General features: G+C 25.5%; 6 protein-coding genes across 9 annotated transcripts in view; 4 read left to right on the plus strand and 2 right to left on the minus strand.

The window, feature by feature from the left end:
- The window catches only part of LOC122850086 (protein prickle-like), a 61,254-nt gene extending 54,077 nt beyond the window's left edge, over window positions 1-7,177 (plus strand). The window contains exons 1-7 of one of the 3 annotated variants that reach the window (XM_044149096.1): window positions 97-1,872; window positions 2,833-3,184; window positions 3,585-4,121; window positions 4,640-4,953; window positions 5,029-5,340; window positions 6,213-6,673; window positions 6,748-7,177. In XM_044149096.1, the coding sequence (XP_044005031.1) occupies window positions 1,364-1,872; window positions 2,833-3,184; window positions 3,585-4,121; window positions 4,640-4,953; window positions 5,029-5,340; window positions 6,213-6,673; window positions 6,748-6,977 (2,715 nt within the window). In that variant the 5' untranslated portion in view covers window positions 97-1,363 and the 3' untranslated portion in view covers window positions 6,978-7,177. Of the gene's footprint in view, window positions 1-96; window positions 1,873-2,832; window positions 3,185-3,584; window positions 4,122-4,639; window positions 4,954-5,028; window positions 5,341-6,212; window positions 6,674-6,747 lie in introns of those variants that run through there. The other 2 variants (XM_044149097.1, XM_044149098.1) reach the window with 2 other exon arrangements.
- A 474-nt stretch (window positions 7,178-7,651) lies between these two features.
- On the plus strand, window positions 7,652-8,684 carry LOC122850197 (poly(U)-specific endoribonuclease-like). The gene is made up of 3 exons (XM_044149277.1): window positions 7,652-7,890; window positions 7,957-8,130; window positions 8,206-8,684. Exons 1-3 carry the CDS (start codon window positions 7,698-7,700, stop codon window positions 8,349-8,351), a joined length of 513 nt encoding a protein of 170 aa, XP_044005212.1. The 5' UTR covers window positions 7,652-7,697; the 3' UTR covers window positions 8,352-8,684.
- Window positions 8,685-9,163: 479 nt separating this feature from the next.
- Window positions 9,164-11,251, plus strand: LOC122850189 (transcription factor 21). Its single transcript, XM_044149269.1, has 2 exons — window positions 9,164-9,743; window positions 10,211-11,251. The coding sequence occupies exons 1-2, from the start codon at window positions 9,414-9,416 to the stop codon at window positions 10,436-10,438; spliced, it is 558 nt and encodes a 185-aa protein (XP_044005204.1). The 5' UTR covers window positions 9,164-9,413; the 3' UTR covers window positions 10,439-11,251.
- LOC122850103 (tubulointerstitial nephritis antigen-like) lies at window positions 11,130-14,404 on the minus strand. Its single transcript, XM_044149123.1, has 9 exons — window positions 14,338-14,404; window positions 13,698-14,105; window positions 13,458-13,639; window positions 13,253-13,389; window positions 12,790-13,189; window positions 12,376-12,709; window positions 12,108-12,307; window positions 11,900-12,033; window positions 11,130-11,835 (listed from the first exon to the last, which is right to left on the minus strand). Exons 2-9 carry the CDS (start codon window positions 14,102-14,104, stop codon window positions 11,725-11,727), a joined length of 1,905 nt encoding a protein of 634 aa, XP_044005058.1. The 5' UTR covers window position 14,105; window positions 14,338-14,404; the 3' UTR covers window positions 11,130-11,724.
- Window positions 14,405-17,026: 2,622 nt separating this feature from the next.
- On the minus strand, window positions 17,027-19,020 carry LOC122850691 (zingipain-1-like). Its single transcript, XM_044149824.1, has 8 exons — window positions 18,877-19,020; window positions 18,554-18,792; window positions 18,387-18,459; window positions 17,768-18,175; window positions 17,521-17,702; window positions 17,316-17,452; window positions 17,154-17,252; window positions 17,027-17,032 (listed from the first exon to the last, which is right to left on the minus strand). The coding sequence occupies exons 2-8, from the start codon at window positions 18,789-18,791 to the stop codon at window positions 17,027-17,029; spliced, it is 1,143 nt and encodes a 380-aa protein (XP_044005759.1). The 5' UTR covers window position 18,792; window positions 18,877-19,020.
- Window positions 19,021-19,761: 741 nt separating this feature from the next.
- On the plus strand, window positions 19,762-22,522 carry LOC122850169 (craniofacial development protein 1). Of its 2 annotated transcripts, none has more exons than XM_044149241.1 (3): window positions 19,762-20,083; window positions 20,197-20,548; window positions 20,637-22,522. In XM_044149241.1, the coding sequence occupies exons 2-3, from the start codon at window positions 20,200-20,202 to the stop codon at window positions 21,131-21,133; spliced, it is 846 nt and encodes a 281-aa protein (XP_044005176.1). In that variant the 5' UTR covers window positions 19,762-20,083; window positions 20,197-20,199; the 3' UTR covers window positions 21,134-22,522. The 2 variants fall into 2 exon arrangements, with proteins under 2 accessions (XP_044005176.1, XP_044005178.1); XM_044149243.1 differs by having other exon boundaries at window positions 20,640-21,179.
- Window positions 22,523-22,816: the final 294 nt, after the last annotated feature.

Raw genomic sequence — 22,816 nt, forward strand, 5'->3', positions numbered from 1 at the left:
ATGATCTTTGTATATTAAAAAATTCTCAAGTTCCGTGATAAAGATCCCGAAACGCAGTGTAAATTTTTTTTTTTTTCGAATCTATTTCTTTATGTATTCAACCTTCGATTATATATTATTTATATTTATTTGTTTATCTCATGAGTAACTGAAACATGTACATTTTAAAACATAACATTATAAATAATGTGTAATGGAGATTCACTTTCATGGTCTTGCCATAACTTGGCTCCAAAAATACACCAACATAATCGAAATTAAAAATCATCATTTAAACAATTTTTCGATTTTAATTTCTATAGAAATTACTCAAAAATAAAATCGAAAATTAAAGCTGATAGTGGGTGTAAAATACTTGTTGCTCTTCACCACCATCAATAAATAAAATTGAAAAAAAAATATTTAAAAGACTAAAGTTCAATAAGATTCGAAATGGTTTCTTCTTCTTGTACTGTCATTCTGTATAGGTGCCACCAACATGTTTTGTTTTTATTATACCTTTTTCAGTATCAAGCTGGAATTGTTGTTCCCCTCTTATAAAACCAATGGGGCCCTATTCCTATGCATATGGAACTTGACTTTTTCTCTCCAGGCCCCACCATCATCATCATCATGATGGGGCCTGCCAACGACAGAAACAAACCCAAGGCTCAGTGTCTGCGCGACTGTTCAACATCGTGCTGGTACCACACATTATACAACTATACAAAAAAATTAATTAAATATTTTTTTACTAAAGCTAACTTAATCTATTGATCATCATCATTTTTTTTTTTCTTTTTTAAATCATAATGTTAATGGAGTATTAAAATATTTTAAGTGTCTTTATGAGTTGAGTGGTGCTGTCTCAATTTGTGGTGAATGTGTCTGACATAAATTAATGGATATAAAAAAATAAAAATAGTTTTCAATCAAATTATCATTGGATAGTTAAAAAATTATCAAATAAATAAAAAATATATTTCGAATTGGATAAGTAATTATTACTAAAGAGAAAACAGTTTTTGTTTTTTTTTTAATTTAAAAAAGTATCGTGTCTTTTTTTTTTTTTTGGTGGATATATGTACAGTCAACAGTGCAGTTTTGTTTTATTAAAATGTTAAACTTCAACTTACACTACCAGTTATAAATATACATGTTTTATTTATTTTATTTTTCATGTATATAAACTGTCTTCTTGTCTGTGTTAAAGCTGATCGTGTGGCTTGAAAACTGATACTGAATTCAAATTTTCATATTGAATAACATGATAAATAATTAATAAATAATATAAACAATTAGTTTTAAAAAAAGAGAAAAAAGAAGAGAATAAAATAAATGAATAAAGGATGATCTTTATGAATGAGATAATTATCAAATCGATATGTCAAGTTTGGCTAGAAGAAGACAAACAAGTTCATTGTTTGGATCAAAACGTTGGTGGTCAACTGGATGTTGGTCAACAAGAGGACATCAAGAAGCATATTTACGTAAATTATATGGGAGAAAAAATATTGAGGGTAGTATTAACAATGCACTTGATGTTAATGAGGTGACACCATGGTCAACAATACCAACAACAACAGGAACAACTGGAGCAACAGGAACATTACAAGTTTATGATAATGATAATTATTTAGATGATTTATTTAAAAATAAACATGTCAATGATATTAATGATGGAAGACCAGCATTACCAAGTCCAAGTCCGACGGAAAAATGTGTTGAATTTCTTACTGGTTCACGTGTTTGTAATAATTATTTAGCTCCACATAAAAATAAACATGATGATGATTTATATAATTGCAATAATAAAATACGTGGATGTAAAAATTCCATTGAAATAACTGAACAAAATTTGGATAGTATATTACAATCAAATTATCGTGATGAGTAAGTTAATCAAAAATTTGTTATGCTTGATTTAAATTATATAAAAAAATATAAAACAGCAAGAAAAATATTTAACAAATTTTTGCAAAAGCAAAACCGTGACGCCCTTTTCTTTATTTTATTTTTTCCCTAACCGTGAGAATATTTTCAGAGGCATCTTCTTCCGTTCAACAGGCAACCTGTTATCTTACCGTTTTCATTGTAATTTGATTTATTTATTTAATTATTAAAACACGAAAATTAAATGTACAAAAAAAAAAAATTTGGTGGAATTTAAATTACACACTTGCAATTTGTTGTTAATTTTTTTTTATATTTTAATGATGTTTTACTTGGTAATGATGTTATTTATTTTTTTGGTGTGATTGGTGTATTTTGATGAAGGTATTAATTTTAAATATCATTTTGAAAAAAAAGGCTGTTTTAATCCTTAACGAGTTCAATGTCACTCTTGTAATATTAAAGACACCCAGGGGTACCAGGGGTACCAGGGGTACCAGCGATATATAGTAACTCGGTGATTTAATTTTATGACAGACAATATTACATTTTATTTTTTAAAACATTAATACATTGCAATGATGATGAGACTAGTTGTATTTAAAAAAATAAAATATATATTACAAGAATATTATAAGTTTCGATTTCATTAATTTTCAATTCATACTGTGGCATTTAATCTCCATTGAATTTATCAAGGTGTACATGCACATGGTAAATTCACTGAGCAGTTGATTTACCGAATGTTAATACCCCTAGGCTAAAACCAACGTTGAAGCATTATAAATATATTTTTTTTATTTTTTATTTTACCAAGAAAGAAGCCTAATTGGAATCATGGGGGTATAAATTGAGGCAATATTGCTTCAAGTTATATACCATTGAGTTTCAAGAAAATATATAAATAATAAATATTACCTTGAAATTAATATTTTTTTATTTTTTAATATTATTTTCTAGAAAGGTGTGCAGAAGTTGCAGGTGTCCTCGTGAAGATCATCATCGTCCGAGCATCGAGGCACCTGGAACTTCAAGTCTCGGTATATCATCAACATCATCAATGGCAATGGCAATGACATATCAAAGTTCAACAATACAAAATACTGATAATGTTGGTATACCACATCAAGAAACATACAAAATTCCAGTTCAACAACAACACCAACAACATCAACAACAACAACAACAACAGCAACAAGTACAAATGCAAGAACCAATTGTTCATCATCAACGTTTATCACAAAGTGATGATGACAGTGGTTGTGCACTTGAAGAATATACATGGGTACCACCAGGACTAAGACCTGATCAGGTATATTTATTTAAATAATAATAAAAATACGTCAACACTTTTATTTTTATTAATTTATGTACGCCTTGATAAAACCGGAAATACAAGCACAAAATGAAATCATAAAACGATTAAAGTAGATGTAATATTAGCTAGATGCTCAATCATCAAAATGTAAAATTACACAGTTGAGAAAAATTTATATATAAAAAAAAAGAAAAACAATTTACGAAAAAATATAAGTAACTAGTAATTTTTTTTTTTTTTATTTATTGAAAAAAATTATTTCATGTTTTTTAAAAGACAGATGTTTGTGAAATAAAATTTAAAAATTATCATAATATAATATCAAAAGAAAAGAAAAGGGTAAAAAGAAATAAGAAAAAAAAATATTAAATTATAATTTTTATATTTGTTAAAGGTTCACCTGTATTTTAGTTCACTTCCTGAGGATAAAATTCCATATGTTGGAAGTGCAGGTGAAAGAGAAAGAGTTAAACAATTATTGCAACAATTACCACCACATGATAATGAGGCAAGATATTGTAGTGGACTTGCTGAAGAAGAAAAACGTGAGTTACGTGTATTTGCTGCACAACGTAAACGTGAAGCACTTGGTAGAGGACATGCAATACAAATTGAACGTCAAAATAATAGTGGTTGTCGTGAATGTAATAGACAAATATTAATTGGTGAAATATCAATAAGTGCTAGTAGAGCTGGTACAACATCACAATGGCATCCATCATGTTTTGTATGTTGTATTTGTCGTCAATTATTAGTTGATCTTATTTATTTTTGGCGTGATGGAAGATTATATTGTGGTAGACATCATGCTGAAACACTTAAACCAAGATGTTGTGCATGTGATGAAATTATACTTGCTGATGAATGCACTGAAGCTGAGGGTAGAGCTTGGCATATGAGACATTTTGCTTGTTTGGAATGCGATCGACAGGTAAACATGTACTCAACATTCTGATTGACAAACTGATACCCTTTTTATTTTTTTTTTTTTAAATTTATTTTTAAATAATTATGGTAAATTTAACTTCCTCAATTATCTTCTCAATCATTTTTTTTTATCTTTAAAATTAATTTTTAAATTATCAATGAAATAATATTATTCATGAATTTTTTTTTTCAACAGAGAAATATTAATATCATATTTTCATTGATTAAATTTAAATATTTTTTATCAATAAAAATAATAAATTTCGATTTTTTTTTTTTCTCTTTTATCAACAAAATTTTTCCATCTGATGTTTAATTATTTTTATTATACTAATATTATTATTACAATCATCATAAAAATATTTATTTAAAAACGAAAAAAAAAAACTCTAATTATAATCAGTGATGAGATTTTTATACTTTCCAAGTTGAGTGTAAAAATAAATCAAGCGCTTTATGCAATAATTTATTATAATTAAAAAAAAGAAATAAATTTATAAATATGTTTGAATTTGTTTTTAGCTTGGTGGTCAACGTTATGTTATGCGTGAAGGACGTCCATATTGTTTGCATTGTTTTGATGCATCATTTGCTGAATATTGTGATAGTTGTGGTGAGCCAATTGGTGTTGATCAGGGTCAAATGTCACACGAAGGACAACACTGGCATGCAACTGAAAATTGTTTTGCTTGTGCCACCTGTCGTACATCACTTCTTGGTCGTCCTTTTTTACCAAGACGTGGTGCTATTTATTGTAGTATTGCATGTAGTAAAGGTGAGCCACCAACAACACCAAGTGATTCATCAGCTGGTCCACCACCACCATCATTTCCCAGGTATATTTTTAATTACTAGCTGATCATTATTTATTATATTGATTATTTATCATTATTTTGTTGAATTATCAACAGACAAAATAGGAAAATGATGACAACTAGTGAAGGATCATCAAGTCCACCACTTTCATTGAAACATCATACACTTAATCCACCATTATCAGCAAGAAATTCACCACGTATGACGAGAAAACATCATCAAGTATCTGTTTCATTAGCAACAACACCAACACAAATTAATACAGGCATTGATTTTGGTAGTGATAATTTAAATAATTGTGGATCACGTGGTACTGGATTAGATCGTGTTATTCTTGAGCGTAATCTTGAAAGATTATTGCAAGAAAAAAATACACATCCGGAGGAAACACCAACTGAACTTGGAAGGTATTATTCTCTTCTTATTTTTCATCATATAAATTGATTATTATTATGCTGATTTTTTTTTTTTTTTGATTAATCATTCAAGAATCAACAGATAAATATATTTTTTTTTTCTTCATATTGAAGTCTAGTTGAGAGACAGGGATATTTATTTTTGCTTAGTCATATCAGAAGCGAAGATTCTAGATCGAGAATATGTCTTGTCATGAATGCCAATGAATATAATATTTATTTATTTTTTTTTTTTTATCAATTAGAAAGTGTTGAAGAACAAAAATCAAAGAAAAAAATAAATATAAATTCTTTTAATTGACGAGTGGGATGTTTAAAAAAAATATATAAATATTTGCATAAATTATTTTGTTATTGATGAATGTATTTTAGAATTTTTGTCTTGAATTTTTTTTTTTCGAAATATTGGTAGTAATAAATTTTAATTTTTTACAATAAAACAATGTCGAAAGTATTTAATCAAATTACATTTTTAAAAAGAAATAATTTTATAATCAACATGATCACGTGATTTAATCATTAAATATTTTGTTTAAAAATTAAATTTTATTTTTATATTAATAATCGATAAATTCTGATTGATTTAACAGATAAAATAATTTTTTTTTAAATTCAATTTGCAAATAAAAAAAAAAATAATAATTTAAACCTGTTTTCAAATCAAAATAATATTTACAAAAATAAAAAATAATTTACAATTATTAATATTAATTGAAAGACTAATATTAATAATTTAAAAAAAAATGAGAAATTTATTTTTTTTCATCTTGAATAATTGATTGTAAAAAAAAAACTTTCTATTAAATTACAAAAGTGGATATTTATAATGATTGTAATTAATTAAAATCTATCTATATTTTCAGATTAATGCAAGCAAGAGATCGTGAGCCTTTGCGTTGTATACAAAATAATACACCAACACACGCATCAAGTATGCCTGAACTACCACCACCACCACCACCGCCACCATTAACATCAACAACATTATTATCAAGTCCTCCAACAACACCACCACCTCCACCACCTCCTCCGCCTCCTCCACCACCACCATTACCACCGCCACTATCACAACAATCTGTACCAAATGACATGACAACTGATACAACTGATTTATGTTGTAACTTAACATTGAATGATCCACCAACACCAACATCAAGACGTGTTAGATTTCAATCAGATGAAACAACACATGCCATATCATCATCAACAAATCCAATGCCATCGTCATTGTTAAATACAATTGAATCACCATCTACATCAAGTAGATCTCATGTACCAAGATCACGTAGTTTACAACCAGAAGAAGTTGCCAGTACTTCTTGGGGTAATTAAAACAAAAAATTATATAAAAATTTTATAAATAATATATTAATTTTTCTTTTTGTTTTTTTAATTCAGGAAGTCATTCAAGAAGTAGACATGATGATGAAGAAAGTTGCTGTTCAACTTGTAGTTCATCAAGTAGTTCAGATGAAGCTGCTGCTTATTCATTACCACCAAGACGAGCATATGGAGGTGTTAGAATATCTTATGTACCTAATGATGCTGTTGCATGTGCTAAAAAACGTGGTGCAACAACACCATCATCATCATCACAAAAAGATAATGAAAAATGTGTTATATCTTGATCGTTTATTTAATTATATATCATAATGTTTATTATTATTAATTTTAAATAAATATTGTACATATCTTGATGATATTTTAAATATTTCATATTTGTCGTATTAATAGAAAACTTTTTAATTTAAATAATTAATAATTGTATATATTTATTACGAACAATGAGTTCAAAGACTTGATAATGTATTAAAAAAATTTGCTACTATATTTAAATGTTTTATTTATTTTTATGGTTGCGTTGAAAAATATGGAAAAATAGTCAAACAAAATGACTATTATTTTTATTTTTTTTATTCGTTAAATAGTATCATTATTATTTAAACTTTTTTAATTAAAAAAAATCAATTAATATTATATTTTATAAATTTTATATTTGATACAATATAGTTATATAAAATAAAGAATAAATATTTTTTTTTATTTTCTTTTATATATGTACTAATACATAGAAAAGCGTATTTTCTATTAGAAAAAGATTAGAGAGACTTAGAGAGAAGAGAAAAATCATCACATGGTCAAACGTTGAGGACAGGTTGTTGAGGGAAGGTTGAATTTTTTTGTGGGTTTTCTTCTGGTGAGCTCAAAATTGTTGATTAATTTTACAATAAATAAATATTGATAAAGTTATTAATTTAAAAATAATTTATAAATTGAATTTTATACTTTTAGTAATAAAAATGTCGAATAAAATATTACTCGGTGGATTGATAATTGTTGGATTGTTCATGACAATTTCAATGATTCCATCAAAATCGACCTCTTGTGAATCACGATCTTTTGATGGTTTATGTTGCCAAGGTGACCCCGAAAAAGTTTGTAAAAAATCAAAAAGAGTTTGCAGTTGTGATCAATTTTGTTTGGATGGTGATGAATTACGTTCAGATTGTTGTCCAGATTACAGAGAGTGGTGTAGACCAAGTAAGTGAATTTTATTATTTATAAAATTTATTATACATTTATAAAATTTAATTAATTTATTTTTAGAAAAAAATGTTGATCCATCTTGTTCTGTACTTAGTAACAATGGAACTTGTTGTCAAGGTAAAAATGTAAGATGTATGCTTTATAATGTAGAAAGAACTAAAAAGTGTTATTGTGATGATAATTGTACTCGTGAAAATGATTGCTGCAAAGATTATCAAGCTTATTGTCAAACACGTAAGTTATCATTATCATCATATTAAAATATTTATTTTTTTTTTTTTTTAATAAATATTTATTTATTTATTACAGCTGGAGCACAAGGTTATTTTGATGCAGAGAATAATCTTGAAGTAATTTATCGTGAAGACTCAAAAAATAAAACCGATAAAAATGCAACTAATAAAATTGAAATCGATGAATATATAATACGTGAAATGGACCAACTTGATAATTAAATTTTTTTCTTTTTATTATAAATAAAAATTCAATATTCCTATACCCAGAGGTTTATTGGTGTTGGTAAAATTGGCTATTATTTGACTGTCTCTTTTCTTAGACGCCTTTTGTATTTTTCCTTGAAGTGCATTTTCATTTTTCACTTCAAGGTAAAATGCAAAAATCAAGGGGAGAGACTAGAGAGTAGAGAGTAGAGTAGAATACAGTGGAATAATAGCCGGTTTTTCATCAGTTCTTGTTCAAAGCAGGCAAAGCAGCTTAAAGTGCATTTATTGTCATCAGACAAGAGACCTCTGATGCACCTGAATATCACCTTTAATAAACCCTCAATTTACGTCCTTAATAGTATACTATTTTTTTATTTTTTCAAATTAAAATAAACAATAAAAAAATTTATTTATAATTTATCAATTAAATAATTATTTTTTAAATGTATTTTTGTATAAATTAATTTTTTTTTTTTTAATAAATAAATTATTAAATCACATTATCTTATGATATTGTTAATATTTTTTAAACAAAAACAATTTTTCTTTATTTATTTAAAAGAACAGTTTAACAATTTTGTTTTTTTTATTAATTTCTTATAAAAATAATGATAAAATATATTAAAAATTAATTAATAAAAAATTATTTAAATGAAAATTTCAATTTTTTGCAAATATATTTTACAATACTTTACGGAAAAATAAATAAATAAAATTTAAAAAAAATATTACTATAGTGTGTACCGGGTGGACACACATGGTTTGTATGATATTATGTTATGAGTTTAAATTTTGTTAAGTGGGAAGAGCCTTAAACCTCAGTCCGCCTCCGAAACATCCCGAAAACCCGCCCCATTGACTAATTTTCTGTTTTCATATTTATTTTATATTTTATTTTTTTCTGTCTTGTCTTCTCATAATCATTTTGCAGCAGCTATTCAGTATCCACTTAACGCCTGTGACAATTAGTTACAATTTATCTGTGTACCCTGTTGGATCTAATCCATTAAAATCAATAAAATATTTTCTATTTAATTTTTAAAATAAATAATTAAGCAAAGTGTTAATTTAAAAATGTCAAGAAAACGTAAAATATCATCATTGGTATCACATGATGATGATGATGATGATGAGGATTATTGTGAAGAAAAATATAGCAAAGATCAATCTGAAGGACGAGCACCAAGAAATGCAGCAAATGCAAGAGAAAGAGCAAGAATGAGAGTACTTAGCAAAGCATTTTGTCGTCTTAAAAAAACTATTCCCTGGGTACCAGCTGATACCAAACTAAGTAAACTTGATACACTTCGTTTGGCTTTATCATATATTACACAACTTCGTTCACAACTTAATGATGATGGTGATCAACATCCAGATTCAACAAAACAATTATCACTTTCATTTGTAAGTAAAAATTAATAAAAAGATTATCTTCTTTTTTTTTTTTTATATATTGTAAATAAATTTCAACAATGAAAAATTATTTACAATAGGTTTATAAATTTGTCTTGTTTAAATTTCTTTTTTCTAAAAATTTATTTCAATTATTAAAAAGTTTAAAACAAATTATAAATTAAATACCCGATTAAAATATATTGCCTACTTTTTTTTTTTTAAATAATAAATAGATATTTAATAAATCCAGGTGAATTAAATCATCAAACTTAAAAGTATACGTCATTAAAAATGTTTATGTATAACCAGGTGGATAAAATCACTTAAATTTTATTCTTGCTCTTCCGTTGGCTCTGAAAAATTTTCAAGAATAACAGACAGTCTGAACAACGAAATAATAAAATACGCAAATAGCATATTTATTTTAGAATAATTATATATCATTTGTATTATTTTTTTTTTTTATTTTCAAATAGTCATGGCCATTTTCAATACAAGCAACAAATCAATCAGTTTTCATGAACAATAGTTGTGCTGTGTCTTCAACATCATCAACAAGTTCAACAGATATTAATCAGTACAATCAATCACACAATCAAGTACATCATGAGCTTCAAAATTATCATCAGGCTAATCACAGCATGTCTAATCATCACGAGATTCAGCATCAACATCATCAACATCACGAACGAATGTATTATTAATTTAATTGAATCTTCTCCTTTTTTTAAAAACAATAATTATTTTATATTTATCCTGCAGTTATTAGTGTTTGTCTAGTTGTCTATTTTTTTTTTTTTTATTTTAATTTTACGGTGATTGACATCCGGAAGAGGAAAAAAATGAAACGGAAACGCGGAAGGATCCAAAAAGGCCAAGTTAAATAAACACACTAAGGGCCTTTTGTTTTGTCGTCTTAAAATGATGTCTTGTATTTTTAAAAACAATATATCCAAATACATATACCGACATCATGAAAAAAAAAAAAATTAAATTTATTTTGAATATTTTTTTTATCTATCTCAAAACAAACCTAGATGTTTTACTTTTTTTTTTCAAAATGTTTATTTTTTAATATCTCTTTCTTGTACTTAAGAGGAGAAAAAAAAAAAATCTTCTTTATTATTTTATCATAACTTAAATAGTCATTTGAATTATACTCGGTGAATTTATTTAGATTAATTTTTTTTTTTCGTTTAAACGTTAGGGTCTTGATTTTGAGTATTTTTTTTTTTTGTTGAAATAAATTTTAAGTGGATTGTATTTTACAATTAAAAAATTAACCAAAGATATTTTATATTAATTATAAATTTATAAATTATTTAGAGTAATAATAAATACAATTTAAAAAATATTATATTGATTTTCAAATAAATTATTTATATTTAAATTTATTGGTATCAAAGAAAGTTATATATTTTATCTATTCGTAGAAATTTTAATCTTGGGGATTTACATGAATGATCCTGTAACCCGAGGATGCTACAAATCTTTTCTCTTTTTCAATACAAATATTTTAAAAAAAAAAAAAAAACGATACTAGTAGTTGAAAATTATGTAAAACACATTCTTGGAATGTTCCCATTGCAGGGTAATATGATCCTCGTGTCATCGAAACCCATTTTTTGACCTCAAGATATATGGTTTAACACAAAGCTTAACACTAAATTATTTCTCAGGAAAATCTAAAATTAGTTTATGTTTTTTTCTGAATTAAAACAAGCAAAAAACCAATAAACAATTATTTTGCTTAAAGAATAACAACAATTTAAAATATCATGTTGAAAAAATTAAAATCTAAAAATTATAAATGTATAGAAAAAAAAATACAATTATAAAGTTCGAATGAACCAGATAGAAATTTTAATAATATTTAAAATAAAAATTAGTAATTATGCTTGATATTTAATTGTTTAATTAATAATAATTATTTCTAATTTAATTTTTTTTCTTTTCGAAATTTTCGTCTTATTTATAATCGAAATTTTCATTAAACTTCAACACCAATCACGTAATTTTCAATGCCACATGCATTAATTCCTCTGGCAATTTTAAAATATCCATTTTCTCCCCAGCTGGTGCCCCAAGAATTAGCAGCAATCTAAAATTAATTAAACATAAAATTATTGACTGAAAAATTTGGAGATTTATTTTAAATTATTTACCCAGAATTTTTCGTTTGATTCCTCTCCCCAGCCGATGATTGTGACTGACAAAAATCCAATAAATTCAGCATCTTTTGGTTGATTATAAATTCCATTTTTATAATTCATAAAATCTTGATAAACTTGCATTGTTGCTGGAGAAAAAAAATAATTAAAAAAAAAGAATTTATAATAAGTTAATTTGTAAATAGTCATTGTTAATTGTTACCTTGAACAGATCCAAAATTTATAATTTCATTCATAATATCATTTTCGTTATCTGGAACACGATATGCACGTCCAATTTGATATAATTTTGGTCGTTGAAGAATACTTGATTGTTGACAACGAACAAGATAATTTTCTTTAATATAAAATTCGCATTTATTACTGTCACCAGTCCATGGGTAACAGTCATCATCAACCATGCTAAAAATAAAAAAAATACAATTCCAAATAATGTATTTTAAGTTAATTAAAAAATAAAAATTAATTACTTGTGTTGTTCCATAAATATCCAAGCATCTTTTGGTTGTCCTTCTGTTAGTCTAAAAATTTTTGAGCAAGATACAAGTTGTTGAGCACTGATGACAACTGGTTGATCCAATAAATGCTTCATTGATAAACGATTTGACACAACATCCACTGCTGTAACTGCCCATGATTCATCAGCCCATTTGCCAGTTATTTGTGGTAAATATTTTTCTGGAATTATATATTCTTCTGGTAAATTTTTATCATCAACTTGGCTTTTAAATTCCATGAACTTTATGAATGGCTGTGTTTCCATTAGTCGAATTTTAGTTAATACACTTGGTACATTATCTTCAGCTAAAAAAAATAATGTAAATTATCAGTTAAATTATTTTTATTTAGTTAAAAATTGTTATACAGAGTTGATGATTACTTACAGCTTTGAGGTATAATTACTGATGGATTTGTGAGAGCATCATCACGTTCACAGTGTGTCTTGTAATCTGGACAACATTCAAATGGATGACCTGGTTCATTACTACACATATTGTCACAATAACAAAATTTATTTTCATATTGAACACTGCAATTTCCATCAAGTCCATCACAACAATTTTTATAATCAAATAATTGTGAACAATAATTATTTGTTATATTATTTTTATTATTATCAAAAGTTTTGTCAAATTCAGCTATTGGTGTTTCTATTTCATCTGTTTGAATTTTTCTTACATTTGCAGCGAGGACATATGATTCAATGTCACACTCATTAATTCCTTTTGCAATTTTAAAATATCCATTTTCTCCCCATTCTGTTCCCCAAGAATTAGCAGCAATCTAAAATTAATTAAACATAAAATTGTATTGATTGAAAAATTAAATTTATTTTAAATTATTTACCCAGAATTGCTCGCCGTCATCTGTCTCAGACCAACCAACTATTCTCACTGAATGATACCCAATTGAACTTGAATTTTTAGGGCACTTGTAAATTCCAGAATTATAAAGAGTAAAATCTTTGCCAACTCTCATTGTAGCTAGAAACAAAAGCAAAAAATTAATATGTAATTTAAAAATAAATAAAAGTGTAGCTTAATTTTAATACCTTGAACGGATCCTTTGAAAAGAATTTCATACATAAGATCAACATGATGAGATGATAAATGAACGACATTATTAACAGAATATAATTTATTTAAATGACAATTTTCATCTTGGCATTGTCTAGTGGAAACTTGACACTGGTCATTTAAACCAGTCCAGGGATAACGTTCTTCACTCATTAATCTAAATAAAAAAATTAAATTAAATTAAATATTTATCAATTTAAATGAGTGCAGCATACTTTGCTATTGTTGCATAATTCCAAGCATCAGCTGGATTGCCTGGAGCACATTGTGGCTCTTCATCAATACAGTCAATAAATTGTTGAGCACTCAGTGTAATATTGCTGTTCATTTGTAATGATAGCCTGTCTGAAATAACATCAGCAACTGATACAGCCCATGATGATCCACATTGTCCTTGATTCCTGATAGGTGAAACAATTCTTGTCTCATCAAATCTTGGATCAAATTCTTCTGGTGGTGGAATACCATAATCTGTCACTAAAAGAGGCTCTTGTACTGATGATAGCCATTCTACTGGATCTTTTGTTCCAACTGAATGAACATTTTTTTTTTTCAAGTTTTCCAAACAATCATTTTCTTCACATGTTATTTCTGCATTTTTGCCTTCTTTTTTTACACACATACTGAAAATTTAATAATTAATAATAATTTTAATTTTAAATAATATTTATATTTCAATGATATTTTTTAGTTGAAAATAGAATTCGATTTAATGAGCTTGACCTCAATGATTTATAAATATATTGATATATTTTTTTAGACGAAAAAGCCATTAACTCTAGTTGATATAAAAATTAAAATAGAAATATTTATAAATATATATTGTAATATTAATTTTGATGAATAATTTTTTACCATTTATTGCATGATTTTAAGAATGATTCTCCAGCTTTGTAAGTAACACCTTCAAAAGTACAAATTGACTTTTCTGTAATAAAAAAAATTAAATACCAATAGTAAATTGTTTTAAAAATTAAATTAATTATTTTTATTTGGCTTTTGAATAGCTCACCTAGCTGACAATATTTTTTGTAATCCGGACAACAATCAGATCTTAATTTATTTGAACAGTACTCATCACAAAAACAATTTCTCGTTGGAGTTCTAATAATACAGTTGTTACTTTGACCTTGACAACAAATTCCATCTTTACTATATTTTTTACAAGAAAGTTCAAGGTCAATTGATTCAACTTGAATTGTTGTTACCATTAACAACAATCCAACAATTGTTGTCCCACCAAAAAACATTCTAAAAATTAAAATTTAATTATTTAAGAAATAATTTAACTCAAGTTTTTTTTATTGGAAAATTATTAAATAATTTGTAGCTCACCTGATTAATAAAAAACTCGTCTGATGTACACTCAACGAGAACTGGTCAGTGATTAATGATGTGACCGTTGAAGTTCAAAATTTATATAAAATTTTTTGTCTAAAAAAAGAAAGACATAAAATAATGATTATAAAATTGATGAGAAAAATTTATATTTAAATACAGATTTCATTAATTATGTCCAGAACGATTAAAAAATATAAATAAATGTTTATAAAAAAAAACCGGAATGATAAATTTATGATTATAGGATAATTATAATAAAAATTAATCACTGTGGGTTTTTTTTTTTTAATTTACTATTTATACGTCGTAATTTAAAAATAATTTTGTCATCAGTGATTCATTTAAACGACTCATCATACTCATATTCATAAATATTTCATATGCAAAACTATGTATTATTATAAACAATAATAATCATTTTTTAATTAAAATGTATTCATGAAATTATGCTTCTATAATTTACACAACACGTGAATATAATTCTCACCAATTTTTTGTAATTTAAATTTAATTATTATTTTTTTTTTTTTTTTTGCAATTTCTCAAGCTTGTTATTTTTTTCAAATATTCATGATTGATACATGTGAATTTAATTATCCTGAAAATTCGATAAATGACCTTGAAATGTAAATAAAAAATATTTTCTTTTAAAATTATTATTTGATTGAGTTGATATTTTTATTTATTAGATGTAAATTGGCAAAAAAAAAATGCTGAAATTCAAATTGTTGATGGAGAAACTAAAAATGAATTTCTACAAAATCGCTATGAATTATTATGTAGCAAACATGAAGACGAAAAATGTAAATTAAAATCAAAAGTTTGTTCTAAAATTTATATATCAAAATTATTTATAAATCTATAAAACAATTTCCATCTATTTTTAATTCCAATTATTATTTTTTTAGTCATTAAAAACAACAGCAACAACAACATCAAACATCAAATTGCCTTGGTACATTAACACAACGAGTTGAATCACAAAAAAAAAAATATCTAAAATAAGCTGAAACAATTAATGATAAAATTCAGCTTGAAAATTCATTAAAAATTATGAAAAATCAAGTTAAACGATCCCAAGAAATTGCTGATGTTAGTAAATAAATTATTGCTGTTAAATAACGAACAATTAAAATTAATTGATGATAAAAAAATTCATCAAGCATGTCAAACCGATTCATCAATAAACTAATAATTTTATCATAAAAAATACAATTTTCTAAATAAATAAAAAAACATTTAATTTAAACTTTTTTTTCTTTTTTTTTATTGATTAGTTACATCAGTCGCTAACTTGTAAGCCATGGCCATAATAATAATAATAATAATAATAAATAGATTAAATATACATAAAATACAAAAAATTTTTATTGTTTTTTTTAATTATTTAAATTTAGCTCTTTTTTTGGCCTTCTATGAAATCTAAAATGGCTTCCAAGGCCTTCCACAGCGCTACACTGCGGCCTTTACCTACCAGATTGCACTAGATCATTGCAGATCATCAGATCATCCACTGCTTTCCCTGTTTTCAAGCTTTCAAGTTTCCGTCTTGCACTCCTGCGCAGCGGTGCATTGTAGCATTGTAGGGTAGTTAGCGTAGTTAGCACTGCTTTGTTGCTACATCGTATTTATTGTGAATTGAGTTTGCATATCAGTAAATATGTCGAACCTTTTGCGTCAGCCATTTCTAAAATTTACACAGTGTAAGTTTATTAATATTGTCCAGGTTAATTTTAAATTTTTAAAAATAATACTTGATAATTATTAATTGTTTTAGTTGGTGTTAAAAAATTTGCACAACCGATCCCAAGAGTACTCCAAAGATCATATGGAAGACATCAAAAGTTTCGTCGTGCAGCTCCCGTGAATTATTTGTCACCTCAACAAAAACGCTGGGGAAAATTAGTCTTGAGTGTTGGGTCAATTGTAGCACTCAACTCAATTGCTGGCTATGTCTGGTACATTTACTTTGAAGAGGTAAATTAAATATTGATGGCATTTATTAACTTTTTTTTTTTTCTTTTTAACAACTGACAATATATTAGCAACTTTCTTTTTTTTTTTTACAGTTGATGAAGAGGAATTCAGAACAAGATGCAGCTAAAAATGAATTATTGTGTAATATTAATAATAAAAAAGAGTTGTAAAGTTAATCTTTGAATTAATCTTAATATATATGAATTGAAATATTTATTAATAAAATCTAATCCTATTATTTGAAATCACTTCGTATTATATAAAAGTTAATTTAAAAAAAAAAAAAAAACAAATCACAATAAAACATAAAACTTTTTTTTATGATTATCTGTTTGAATTTTTCTTATTTTTGCAGCGAGGACATATGATTCAATGTCACACTCATTAATTCCTTTGGCGATTTTAAAATATCCATTTTCTCCCCATTCTGTTCCCCAAGAATTAGCAGCAATCTAAAATTAATTAAACATAAAATTGTATTGATTGAAAAATTAAATTTATTTTAAATTATTTACCCAGTATTGCTCGCTGTCATCTGTCTCAGACCAACCAACTATTCTCACTGAATGATACCCAATTGAACTTGAATTTTTAGGGCACTTGTAAATTCCAGAATTATAAAGAGCAAAGTCTTTACCAACTCTCATTGTAGCTAGAAACAAAAGCAAAAAATTAATATGTAATTTAAAAATAAATAAAAGTGTAGCTTTATTTTTATACCTTGAACAGATCCTTTAAAAAGAATTTCATACATAAGATCAATATGATGAGATGATAAATGAATGACATTATCAATAGAATATAATTTATTCAAATGACAATTTTCATCTTGGCATTGTCTAGTGGAAACTTGACACTGGTCATTTAAACCAGTCCAGGGATAACGTTCTTCACTCATTAATCTAAACGAAAAAATAGTATCATTAATTAACAATTATATTTATCAATTTAAATGAGTGCAGCATACTTTGCTATTGTTGCATAATTCCAAGCATCAGCTGGATTGCCTGGAGCACATTGTGGCTCTTCATCAATACAGTCAATAAATTGTTGAGCACTCAGTGTAATATTGCTGTTCATTTGTAATGATAGCCTGTCTGAAATAACATCAGCAACTGATACAGCCCATGATGATCCACATTGTCCTTGATTCCTGATAGGTGAAACAATTCTTGTCTCATCAAATCTTGGATCAAATTCTTCTGGTGGTGGAATACCATAATCTGTCACTAAAAGAGGCTCTTGTACTGATGATAGCCATTCTTCTGGATCTTTTGTTCCAATTGAATGAATACTTTTTTTTTTCAAGTTTTCCAAACAATCATTTTCTTCACATGTTATTTCTGCATTTTTGCCTTCTTTTTTTACACACATACTGAAAATTTAATAATTAATAATAATTTTATTTTTAAATAATATTTATATTTTAATAATATTTTTTAGTTGAAAATAGAATTCAATTTAATGAGCTTGACCTCAATGATTTATCAATATATTTATATATTTTTTTAGACGAAAATAGAATTTAAAATAGAAATATTTATAAATATATATTATAATAATAATTTTAATGGATAATTTTTTACCATTTATTGCATGATTTTGAGAATGATTCTCCAGCTTTATAAGTAACACCTTCAAAAATACAAATTGACTTTTCTGTAATAAAAAAAATTAAATATCAATATAGTAACTTGTTTTAAAAATTAAATTAATTAATTAATTGTTTTTATTTGGTATTTAAATAACTTACCTGAGTGACAATATTTTTTGTAATCTGGACAACAATCAGATCTCAATTTATTTGAACAGTACTCATCACAAAAACAATTTCTCGTTGGAGTTCTAATAATACAATTGTTACTTTGGCCTTGACAACAAATTCCATCTTTACTATATTTTTTACAAGAAAGTTCAAGGTCAATTGATTCAACTTGAATTGTTGTTACAATTAACAACAATCCAACAACTGTTGTTCCACCGAAAAACATTCTAAAAATCAAAATTTAATTACTTAAAAAATAACTTAACTCAAGTTTTTTTTATTGGAAAATTATTAAATAATTTGTAGCTCACCTGATTAATAAAAAACTCGTCTGATGTACGCTCAACGAGAGCTGGTCAGTGATTAATGATGTGACCGTTGAAGTTCAACAAAACGTGTGAATATAATTCTCCTAAATGTTTTGTAATTTAAATTTAGGTATTTTTATTTTTTTTTTGCAATATCTAAAATTCGATACTTTTTTTCGAAATTTAAATGTTCATGTTTGCTAAAAAAAAATATTTCTAAATAAAAATTTCATGAAATTATGCTTCTATAATTTAGACAACACATAAATGTAATTATCCTAAAAGTTTTAGAATTTAATTTCAATTATTTCTATTTTTTTTTCGTTTTTACATTTTTTGGGATCAATAGAGGAAATTCCATGATTTCGACGATTGATCTAACTTGAAAAAAAAATATTTCTAAGCATATTTTTTATTAAAATTTTTCTTCTATAATTTAGACAACATGTAAATTTAATTATCCTAAAAGTTTTAGAATTTAAATTCAATTATTTTTATTTTTTGTTCAATTTTAAATTTTTCCGGATCAATAGAAAAAATCCCATAATTTCGACGATGGATTTCACTTGAAAAAAAAATAGTTCTAAGCATAAATTTCATGAAATTTCTCTTCTAGTATTCAGACAACGTATAAATATAATTATCCTAAAAATTTTAAAATTTAAATTCAATATTTTTTATTTTTTTTCTTTTTTTTTTTTTTTTGTTATATTATTTATTATTATATTTTGTTTATACTTTATATACTTGGGGGTCAGTCGGTCACATCTGTTTACAATTGTATCGACACAAAATGGCTGCTCACAATTATAATTCAACTAACGCTACAGTGTTAAAATGATGAAACACTTCACAACAACAACCATTTCTCTCTCTAAAATAAAAGAGACAAAAAAAAAAAAAATGAAAAATCTAATAATTTTATTGCCAAAAAAATAAATTCCACACTTGATCCTAATTTTCTAATAATAAATTCACAGTTAATACAAAAATACTTGAATAATTTACTCAATTAAAATTATTATATAAACACCTTTAAATATTAATAATTATATTGCCATTTTTTGTGTGACTCAACTAATCAATACAGCAAAAAAAAGAGAAAAAAAAAAAATTCACTCAAATTTAAGTATTGACGCCACGAATAACAACTTATCGATTTGTTATTTTTTTTACAATTAAAACCATAGGAATAAAATAATATCTCAAGGTGAGCAAAAACATTATATTGATAAAAAAAATATTGAGGTAAAAATTAACAACAATAAATAAACATGACAATTTTTAATAATAAATAATTAACTAATTTAATTTAAAAATAAGGTTATGTCTGAAAAACACGAATTACCATCAGACACTGATGATGATGATGATGAAGATTATGTACCAGAAGGTGCAGAAGAACCTGTATCTGAAGCTGAATCGGAAGGTGATGTTGAAAGTGGTCCAGATGATGAGAACAACGAGAATAAACAATTAACTAAAAATAATACTAAAAAAAGACGTAATAATAAACAAAAAAGTAACAATTTAAAACGTAAAAAAATTGAAGTTAATTCAAATGATGCTGATGATGACGATGATGATGATAATGACAACGAAACTAAAGAATTAACTGAAGAAGAAGAGAAAAAAAGAGCAGACTTATTGTGGGCTGATTTTATGAAAGGTTCAGGTAATTATTTTGTTTATAAATTCAAAGCTATTTTATTGATAAAATTAAATGTTTTTCTGATTTAATATAATTGTTGTTATTTTATTAGAAGATACAACAACAACAACACCAAAACCAGTTGAAAAAAAAATATCAGCACCAATAGTAAAGCCAAAAGTTGAAGAAAAAAAAGTAAAAATAACAAAAATATTTGAATTTGCTGGTGAAGAAATAAAAGTTGAAAAGGAGGTACCAATTGATTCAGCTGAGGCACGTTTAAAATTATCAACAACTGAGCTAACATCAAATTCATCAGCTAAAAAAATTGGTAATAATTCAACAATATGTGGTGGTAGACGTGGTGGACTTGGTGGTTTATCATCAATATTAAGTAACATTGGTAAAAAAACAAAAATAAGTACATTAGAAAAAACAAAACTAGATTGGGATAATTTTAAACGTGATGAAAAACTTGATGAAGAAATAACAAATCATAATAGAGGTAAGGATGGATATTTAGAACGTCAAGATTTTTTACAACGTACTGATGTACGACAATTTGAAATTGAAAAAAATTTACGAACAACTAGAAGAAGTAATCGTTGATTTAAATTTTAAAAAATAAAACCAATTGATCTTGAAAAATTTGATGAAACATAATTAATTTAAAATCAAATTTATTTTACACAAAATAAAAACTGCCGAGTATTAATTATTGTGCATTGATTCTTCAATAATCATGTAAATTAAAATTTAGCTTCAACAATTGCTTGTGTTCAAAAAATAATCAAGCAAATCGTGATAATGCATTTTTAAAAAATCACAATAAGCCCTACAAATTAGCTTCATTGTAATAATCAACAATACGATATTTAATTTATGATGATGATGATGATGATTGACTAATTTAAAAAAAAAATAAATAAAGCCACTTTGAATTTATGAAGACTTGAAGTTTACTGTAATTGTAAACTCATTAGCCTACGAAATAAAATAACCACTACAATTTTTTTTTTGTTTTTTTTTTTACAAACAATTTCTTTTCAATTTAAAAATGATTTTTTTTTATTACCAATTAACAATACATATTAAAAATAAAGAAAAACAAAATACAATTGATAAATTTGTGGCTGTTTTATTGATATTGTCCTTAACATTTGTTGATAAATTTTATTTTATTATATCAATTGAAAAAAAAAAAACAACAACACAATTGGTCATCATGTAAATTAATTTATGTGACAGTTAGAAGTGTCTGTATTTTTTTTCGTTTGAATTAATTTCAAGTGTGATAGTAAATAAGGAAAAAAAAATATTTTTAAATAATCCTATTGATTGTTTATGTCTTGGGGAATGTATTTTTCAACATTCAAGTTGAAGAAGAATGTAGTGAAGAGACGCCAGACAGTCGCGACCTTGCCATCAAGAAAATAATTTACCCCTCAATAATTCAGAATGAATATTGCAAGCATCGACCCTGCTACTGGTTATATATTTTACTTGAAGTATAACTTCGGCATGCAATATCGATGGCGCCTTTGAAATACCAGTATCATACAAATTCGAAATACACGTGACTTGTATCTCAATAATTTTATTAAAAAAAAATCCAGTTGACGTCAGCTAAATGAGAATTAACAAGTATCAAATTATGTCCTTCAGGCAATTTACAAATTTTCAAATAAACTATCAGGTGAATCATCAACAGACATTTAAAATTACACTCTATATTTTTTTTATTATTTTTAGATATTTAATTTATTTTTTTCTTCAATCATAACTAAACTGGTTTTTTCCATTGGAATTTTAACAGCTGTTTTTCATCAAATTATTTTGCCGATATATAAATATATTATAAAATTATTATTATTTAAATATATACCTGAATGATTTAAATTTAAACTTTTAATTTTTCTTTTTTTTTTTATTAAGCTGTATAAATATTATATAAACGTTTTAAATTAAATATTTAAATATTTTTTTTTTAAATTTAAATTTAACAAATTTTTTTAATTATTTATTTATTTTTTTTGTTAATAAATAATCGAGATATTATTATTATTTTATTATATACAAGTGTGAAGTATCTTTAGATGGTTTTTTATTTTTTATATTGAAGATTCTATCATGTTTTATTGATGAGCGTCTAGAATTTCTGGCGCCGAGGTCACAATATTGCAAATTTTTTAAAAAACATTCTTTCCAATAATATTGATAATAATCAATAAATAAATCATTGAAATAACGATTACACGTATCGTTTAATTTTATCCATTTATTATAAAATAT

Source organism: Aphidius gifuensis, linkage group LG2 (genome assembly GCF_014905175.1).
Source record: "Aphidius gifuensis isolate YNYX2018 linkage group LG2, ASM1490517v1, whole genome shotgun sequence".
Classification (NCBI taxonomy): Eukaryota; Metazoa; Arthropoda; class Insecta; order Hymenoptera; family Braconidae; genus Aphidius; species Aphidius gifuensis.

Excerpts from the sequence above, each read along its gene's own strand:
- LOC122850197 (XM_044149277.1), top strand. The coding sequence starts at position 7,698 with ATGACAATTTCAATGATTCCATCAAAATCGACCTCTTGTGAATCACGA. Across the intron at positions 7,891-7,956 it reads CAGAGAGTGGTGTAGACCAA|AAAAAAATGTTGATCCATCT; the intron begins GTAAGTGAATTT and ends ATTTATTTTTAG. Across the intron at positions 8,131-8,205 it reads TCAAGCTTATTGTCAAACAC|CTGGAGCACAAGGTTATTTT; the intron begins GTAAGTTATCAT and ends TATTTATTACAG.
- LOC122850189 (XM_044149269.1), top strand. The coding sequence starts at position 9,414 with ATGTCAAGAAAACGTAAAATATCATCATTGGTATCACATGATGATGAT. Across the intron at positions 9,744-10,210 it reads AACAATTATCACTTTCATTT|TCATGGCCATTTTCAATACA; the intron begins GTAAGTAAAAAT and ends ATTTTCAAATAG.
- LOC122850103 (XM_044149123.1), bottom strand. The coding sequence starts at position 14,104 with ATGTGTGTAAAAAAAGAAGGCAAAAATGCAGAAATAACATGTGAAGAA. Across the intron at positions 13,390-13,457 it reads TTTCAAAGGATCCGTTCAAG|CTACAATGAGAGTTGGCAAA; the intron begins GTATTAAAATTA and ends TTTTGTTTCTAG. Across the intron at positions 12,308-12,375 it reads ATATTTATGGAACAACACAA|CATGGTTGATGATGACTGTT; the intron begins GTAATTAATTTT and ends TTTTATTTTTAG.
- LOC122850691 (XM_044149824.1), bottom strand. The coding sequence starts at position 18,791 with ATGTTTTTCGGTGGAACAACAGTTGTTGGATTGTTGTTAATTGTAACA. Across the intron at positions 18,460-18,553 it reads CAAAAAATATTGTCACTCAG|AAAAGTCAATTTGTATTTTT; the intron begins GTAAGTTATTTA and ends TTTTTATTACAG. Across the intron at positions 17,453-17,520 it reads TTTTAAAGGATCTGTTCAAG|CTACAATGAGAGTTGGTAAA; the intron begins GTATAAAAATAA and ends TTTTGTTTCTAG.
- LOC122850169 (XM_044149241.1), top strand. The coding sequence starts at position 20,200 with ATGTCTGAAAAACACGAATTACCATCAGACACTGATGATGATGATGAT. Across the intron at positions 20,549-20,636 it reads TGATTTTATGAAAGGTTCAG|AAGATACAACAACAACAACA; the intron begins GTAATTATTTTG and ends TTATTTTATTAG.